Source organism: Myotis davidii, unplaced genomic scaffold, assembly GCF_000327345.1.
Source record: "Myotis davidii unplaced genomic scaffold, ASM32734v1 scaffold1290, whole genome shotgun sequence".
Taxonomy (NCBI): Eukaryota; Metazoa; Chordata; class Mammalia; order Chiroptera; family Vespertilionidae; genus Myotis; species Myotis davidii.
In genome coordinates this window covers 901,078-908,944 of record NW_006282186.1, presented here as the reverse complement: position 1 = coordinate 908,944, position 7,867 = coordinate 901,078, and the positions used below count along the sequence as shown (strand labels likewise).

At 40.9% G+C, this 7,867-nt stretch overlaps 1 protein-coding gene across 2 annotated transcripts in view; it reads right to left on the bottom strand.

Annotated features, from left to right (window-relative positions):
• Positions 1-7,842, bottom strand: part of LOC102758583 (coatomer subunit gamma-2) — a 48,085-nt gene extending 40,243 nt beyond the window's left edge. Inside the window, exons 1-4 of one of the 2 annotated variants that reach the window (XM_015567275.1) lie at positions 7,599-7,842; positions 7,034-7,086; positions 6,207-6,287; positions 3,331-3,402 (exon numbers count right to left, since the gene is read on the bottom strand). In XM_015567275.1, coding sequence (XP_015422761.1) covers positions 3,331-3,402; positions 6,207-6,287; positions 7,034-7,086; positions 7,599-7,671 — 279 coding nt within the window. In that variant the 5' untranslated portion in view covers positions 7,672-7,842. The remainder of the gene's footprint in view (positions 1-3,330; positions 3,403-6,206; positions 6,288-7,033; positions 7,087-7,598) is intronic. The other variant, XM_006752705.2, reaches the window with a different exon arrangement.
• Positions 7,843-7,867: the final 25 nt, after the last annotated feature.

The window sequence follows — 7,867 nt, the reverse complement described above, 5'->3', positions numbered from 1 at the left end:
TTCACATTTTATCCCCTCTATGCCCTCTCCCACTTCCACTCCCTCCACCCCATTCACTACACTGTAGTCCATGTCCATGAGTTCTCTCTTTTTTTTGTTCAATCCCTCCACCTGGCTATTGTAAATGAACATAGGGGTGCATATATTTTTTCCAATTGATGTTGCAGGATTCTTAGGATATATTCCCAGCAGTGAGAACACTGAGTCAAAAGGCAGTTCCATTTTTAATTTTTTAAGGAAACTCATACTGTTCACAGCACCAGTTTGCATTCCCACTAACAGTGCACAAGGGCTCCCTTTTCTCCACATCCTCACATCCTGGTCAGCATTTGTTGTTCATTGATTTATTAATGATAGCCATTCTAACAGGTGTGAGGTGATATCTCATTGTAGTTTTAATTTGCATCTCTCTGATGATTAGTGATGTTGAACATCTTTCATATGCCTATTGGCCATCTGTATGTCCTCATTGGAGAAGTGTTTATTCGCGTCTTTTGCCCATCTTTAAATTGGATTGTTTGGGTTTTTTGGTGTTGAGCTTTATTAAGTTCTTTATAAATTTTGGATATTTACCCCTTACCAGAGGTATCAATGGCAAATATGTTCATCCTTTCAGTGGGTTCTTTTTCCGTAACTTTTATAATAGTCCTTCTCCTTGGCTCTACTCCAATAGCTTGAAATGCCTAGCATTCTAATTCCTCTAATAATAATCTATACTAAAAAAAGGGTAATATGCTGATTAGACCGGGAGAGCTTCCAGGAGACCTTCCGGATGTCCTTCCAGACAAAGCCATGGTGGCGGGGCCGAGGCAGAGGCGGTTAGGGGCAATCAGGCCAGGAGGGGAGGGCAGTTGGGGCCAAGCAAGCCAGCAAGGGGGGGCAATTGGGGGCAATCAGTCTGGCAGGGGGAAGGCAGTTGGGAGTGAGCAGACTGGTGGTGGGGGGGGCAGTGGGAGGCAAGCAGGCCTGCAGGCAGGTGAGCAGTTAGGAGCCAGCGGTCCTGGATTGTGAGAGGGATGTCCTAAACCGGCAGTCGAATATCTCCCGAGGGGTCCCAGATTGGAGAGGGTGCAGACCGGGCTCAGGGATACCCTCCGCCGCACTGTGCACCAGGCCACTCGTTCTATAATACTCATGGTAGTTCTGCTTTTCTGATTAAACACTGAATTTTTGGTACAGGGAGTGGTTAAAGGGAAATAGGACCTTAAGGATATGAACCTTAAATTGCTTCTCTGAGTTGATAAAAGCCATTAATGACCCTGTTTCCAGTGGTAAAGGGGACACTAACAGTCTATGGCATGCAGTGGCAAAATACTTAAATTACCACCTCAGACAAGCATAACAAAGAACCTATAAAAGACAAGGCTTTGACCCAGTAGTTGTTGCCATAAAACATTTTTGTAAAAATGAGTTGTATAATGTGTTAGTTGCTTCTAAGGACACTGGAGAACTTGGTAAAAGAAAATGAGCTCAGAGTTTTAAATTCATAGTTCAAGGTCTGGGTAAGTGACTAGAAATGTTCTATGTTGCTTTAATAAGAAGCCTATGTCATATGGACACAGGGCTGAGATTGCTGAAAAGCATACTCTGCAGGCCAAATTACAATGCAAATTCAATTCACACCCTTGTAGGGCATCTTATGTTAAAGTTAGGACCTTGAGCCAAACCGGTTTGGCTCAGTGAATAGAGCGTCAGCCTGTGGACTGAAAGGTTCCAGGTTCGATTCCGGTCAAGGGCATGTACCTTGGTTGCGGGCACATCCCCAGTAAGGGGTATGCAGGAGGCAGCTAAATCGATGTTTCTCTCTCATCGATGTTTCTAACTCTCTATCCCTCTCCCTTTCTCTCTATAAAAAAAATCAATAAAATATATTAAAAAAAAAAAGTTAGGACCTTGACTGGGAAGGAGTTGGGGCCCTGAAAATTGGAATGGAGACATATGGGCAGACTCTGATGCAGTTGAGTGCCTTGAACCCTTAAATTCCACCAAGCCTCCTTTGCAAGTGCAAGTAGTTCTCCATCCTCTGTCTGAGGAAAATCATCTCCCTTTGCCTGAAGAATGTGTAGTGGCCTCCCCTGAGATAGTTGCCTTACAAGGGATTGCAGGTGTTCCTGAGGACGCACCTCAAAACTTCTCATCATCTAGACCAGCCGTGGGCAAACTACGGCCCGCGGGCCGGATCCGGCCCGTTTGAAATGAATAAAACTAAAAAAAAAAAAAAGACTGTACCCTTTTAAGTAATGATGTTTACTTTGAATTTATATTAGTTCACACAAACACTCCATCCATGCTTTTGTTCCGGCCCTCCGGACCAGTTTAAGAACCCATTGTGGCCCTCTAGTCAAAAAGTTTGCCCACCCCTGATCTAGACATACAACCAACCTCAAATCCCAGAAGGTCCTAGAGGTCAGACAAAAAACATGGCCAGTGATGATATGCAATACCTCCCCAATGGACTGCCAAGATTTGGACAACTTATGTGGCCAGAAAGGTGGCAGATACATATTCCAGAATCCCCTTCCCTGTATGGTTCTGCGCTAGAGCTGGGCAAAGAGAAATACATGCCACGGAAGACAGGAGGAGAGCAGCAGCCACTGTGCTCCAAAAGTCGGGTGGTCTAAGGTAATGAGAGACAGACAGGGAGGCTCTGGCAGCTCTCATTTGTCCTCACTCTTCTTTCCACCCACTCCATGTCCTCTTTCCCACTCTGCACCCAGCTCTTCTCAACTGCCAGCCTTGCTAACCAACGGCAACCCCAAGCCCACCAGAAACTTGACTAAGAACGCAGAGATTGCCCTAACCAGTTTGGCTCACTGGATAGAGCCTCGGCCTGCGGACTGAAGGGTCCCAGGTTCGATTCCGGTCAAGGGCATGTACCTTGGTTGCGGGCACATCCCCAGTAGGGGGTGTGCAGGAGGCAGCTGATTGATGTTTCTCTCTCATCGATGTTTCTAACTCTCTATCCCTGTCCCTTCCTCTCTGTAAAAAATCAATAAAATATATATTTTTGAAAAAAGAACACAGAGCTGTAGAAGTTCTGTCTCTGAATCCCATGCCAGTCAGTTTACTTCGGCAGTGTCATGCCAGAAGCTGGGTAGTGACAGTCTTTATGACTGCATGGTAGACCCGTGGGTGAGCAGCTTTATACTATAGACTTCATTCTTTCATTTTCATAGGTCCTTTCATGAACATTTTAGGGAAATAAACAATTTTAAAGTAATTTTAAACATTTCAAGCAACCTTCCCTAATTTGGAGCACTCTGAGTTCCCCAAGGAAAACAAATAAAAGCAGCTTTTTCAGCCTAAAAGGATAAAAATAAAAGTACTTACATCATTAGACTGAAACAATCGAGTCATGGCAAAGAAGGCTTCTGTGGCTTCTATAGTTCCAAAGTGTTCCCCCTAAGTAAAATTGAAAACAATAATTAAGGATTTTCTCTTTATTTCTGCAAAATTCTTTTAGAATGCAGGGGAAAAAATCTGTTTGTAAACAATGGACTTTTTGCTTTTTCTGACATAGCCATTTATCTGCTCCTTAGTTAAAATAACTCAGTATCACACAGCGTGCTATAGAAGTTATAGAATAGTGGTCTCTAACTTTACAGCAGAAACTGTTTTAATTTCCCTGAAGAACAGTGATTTACAAGGAGGTAGAAATGATGGCAAGTTGAGTCCCTAATCAGATTGCAATGTTATTATTACACTTCCTACAAGCAGAGATCATACCCTATACCTTTCTATAATCCAATGCCCATCACAAAGCCCTGCATTCTCATTGGAACATAATAAATACTGGACTGTAAAAAAACTATTAGGGCCCTGGCCGGCTTGGCTCAGTGGATAGAGCGTCAGCCTGACGACTGAAGGGTCCGGGTTCAATTCCGCTCAAGGGCACATGCCCAGGTCGCAGGCTCAATCCCCAGTGGGTGGCGTGCAGGAGGCAGCCAATCAATGGTTCTCTCTCATCATTGATGTTTCTATCTCTCTCTCTCCCTCTCTTGTTCTCTCTGAAATCAATAAAAACATATTAAAAAAAAAAAAAGAACCACATTTGTGTGTGTGTAACAAGGTATTAAATAACCTATTTCACTTATAGTCAAAACACTGCAGATCACAGGCTACCTGAAACACTACCATTTCAATGTAATATCTTCATTAAAGCCATCCGATAAAATGTCAGGCCCAATCACTTTCAGAACTTTGAATTTTACACAGAATATAAGTAATCTTCACTCTATTTGTCATGAGTCTAAGAATAAGCCAATTTTGATGAAACACTTTGAAAGCTTAGGATGAAAGACGAAGTATAATAGTTTACAATTGCTTTAATCAGAATATCCAACTTGCTCATCAGTAAGGGATTTTCCCTCTTACTTTCATAACTGCTTCCTGAATACCTAGAAGGCCAGGTACTTTTCAGTCATATTGGTAAAACTTGAGTGCCTACTTGACTTGAAACTCAGAAAACATATAAATATGTTAACTCTGGTAGAAATTCAAAAGTATTTTTCCACCAAGCTCCCCCAAGATATAGGCAAAAGAAAAAACTAAGATTCCCAAACCTGTTTATGTATCAGCCTGTGCTTGGTAAGTTCCTTATCAAGATAATTAAATGTTTCAACATGAGTTGCCCATCGAGGAGCTATTGGCCAATACAAAAGTATATGCTACTCTGAACCAACACCAACTACTCAAAGTTCTGCTTATATAATGGATTTAGGTAACTTGGACACAACGTGTGCTATGAAAAGTTAAATCAAACTAACTGTGCCTTAAATGTTTCCAGTATGATACCACAGAGGGATATGGCTTTGTGAACTTTATTTAAAAGTACGTACTTGGCCCTGGCTGGTTTGACTCAGTGGTTAGAGGGTCAGCACGCATACCAAGGGGTCCTGGGTTTGATTCTCAGTCAAGAGCAGGTATCTGAGTCGCGAATTTCATCCCCGGCCCCAGCCGGGGCGTGTGCAGGGGGCAACCAACCAATGTCTCTCTCACATCAATGTCTGTCTCTCTCTCTCTCTCTCTCTCTCCCGCCCCACCCCTTTCTTTCCCTTCCCTTGCACTCTCTCTAAAAAAAAAATCAATGGAAAATAATATCTTCGCTTCTACTCTCTCTACAATAAATGGAAAAAATATCTTCAGGTGAGGATTAACAACAACAAAAGTATGTACTCATTGCTCAATCTCCATGTGCATACAAAACTTTATTATGTCTCTAGATGAAGTCGTCAGTCATGAAGCATAGTAAAGATAAAATATTCTCATGGAATTAAAATTGGAAACCACAGTCTTCTTAGCACCATATATAAACCATCTGAGAGTGTGAGGGTGTGAGGGTGTGAGGGTGTGTGTGTGTGTGTGTGTGTGTGTGTGTGTGTAAGAAACAAAATCACATTTTCTAAGGCCCTAGAAATTTTATGAAACGTTTTAAGTCAACAAGAACAAAAAAGAAAAATACATTTAAAAATTTAAATTAGTAATAATAATGGCAAATAGAAGCTATTTCATTTAGGGCAAATATTTTTGTTGGTTTTGTCGGTTATATCCCAGTGTCTAAAACAGTGCCTAGGACAGCAGATTAGCAATAAACATTTGCTGAATGACTGAATGAAAACTATTCCTGAATGCTTACTATGTATCCAGGACTATTCTCAATGCTTTATATTTATTATCTCAGTTAATCACTTCCACTTCATAAAACAGATATTATTGTAATCCCCATTTATAGAAACGGACATTAAGGAAGAATCATATTATTGTAATGGTGGAGTAGGGATAATAAATATAAAATTTGAATATTAAACATAAAGCTTTAAAGCATCACTATATACCCACCCAGACCCCAAAAAGGGTACAGTAACTATTTAGAATATGTCTAAGGTTCTGCACTATATTTTTAGAGGAACATAAAGACCTCTGAACCATTCTAAACAACATGTTTTAACATTAACTAACACTTGTTAAATTCAAATCAATGTTGAGAATCTACTATGTGCTTTGCTGATTTAGTACTTCATGCATAAAAGTATGTCACAGACCTTGTCCTCAAGAAGTTTTACATATTATTCTATTAATCAAACATTGTTCATTTTTTTAAATAAGTGAATTTTTAAAAAATAATTATACTTACCAGAAAGTACTTTACTACATGTTATGTATTTCTATTCCAGGCCACGACTCTGAAAAAAATTAAAATAATTTACCTGGTTCAGTAAGTAGATAATCTTTGTAAGAATATGCAAACATCTTCTTGGATTGATGGGTGTTTCATTGAATAGACGAGCCTGGAAACAAAAGAAATCACTGTTATATATATTTTTTACTTTTTCTATCTCAGATTACAGAAAATCAACCTTAATAAAATAAAGACTATTATGTATATTAATAACAATATACAAGTAATGTTAACTAACTATAGTTTTCCATTTATAATGGCATATGATAACGTATTAAATGTGACCTTGATTTCCCATTTTATACTGTCTTTCCCTTAGATATTCTGCTTCAACTTTGTAATCTCTGTTAAGAATCACAATATTTATTGACATCACCTGAACATAATGAGTTTAATATCTATAACTTCCTTCAATAACCTTTCACTACACACCTCTTCTGGCATTTTATTTAAAATTCTCAACATGTGGCCCAGGCCAGGTGGCTTAGTTGGTTGGCGTGTCATCCTGTACACCAAAATGCTGTGGTTTCCGATTCCCAGTGGGGCCTGTACAGGAGGCAACCGAGCGATGTTTCTCACATCAACGTTTCTCTCTTTCTCTCACTAAAAATCAATGAACACATCCTCCATGAGGATTAAATACATAATTCTCAACGTGTAGCACAGTCTGAACGTTTTTCACATTTCTCTCTCCGCTGACAAGCAATCCCTTTTCCTTTTCCCTCAAGTCTATATTCTCTGAACTTAGTTATATTCCTTAATTCTTATTTTGGATCTCAGCATTCCAGGGGCTCTCTGCCCACCATTCTAAAATAGAATGGAAAAGAAGAAACACAGTATACTTCCACGCCATACCTCCTGTAAGACAGTACTCTTCTCCAGATGCCGAAAAGGGTTGGAGCCACTACCTATAGCATAAAACAAAACATATCTTTAATAGCTGCCCTGCACAAACTTACTTTCCACCGGATACTGAATGTTTGGTGGCGACCACTTGGCTATATCACAGTGATCATCATCATCACTACTATGCATATAAACTAAATATAATCATTTTTATTCAGAAACGACGCCTGTCATTGCTTCCTTGTAAGATCTTGTACTTCTGCAGGAACCCTGCCCAAAATGAGTGTCTTCTTTGCCCTGCCCTCTTCTTATATGAATATTATACAAGTATCTGTCATGTCCACACGACCAAGAGGAATGGGATCATGGTTGGGCCCTTTGGAGTGCCCTAAAGGCGAGCACAACTTTGTGTGTTTCTAACATTCACTGTGAGGCAGAAAAGAAGAGTCTAGCAGATCATCATATACACTGAAAGGTGGAAGGGGCCGTGGAGGTTTCACTAACCCAACCCACTATGAGAGCAGCTATCAAACACCGAGTTTTGTTTTGTTTGTTTGTAAGGTGGCTTAGTTATCTTCCTCTTCTGCTCTGAGCCAAGCTATCAGCGCCAACTCACTTTGGGGCGCACGAAAAGGTCTATGTACCATGCGCCAGGTAGGACCTCTGGGAAGCAGACCGTGTAAAGACCCCCGGGAAGACTGCGAGGCTCAAGGCAACTCCACTTTCACGTACACACACACACACACACACGCTCCGGGGGACCCGAGACTCGCTCTGGGCCTCGCACGCCCAGCACCCCTCGCCTCTTACTCTTGCACACACATCCCCACCCTCCGCCACCTC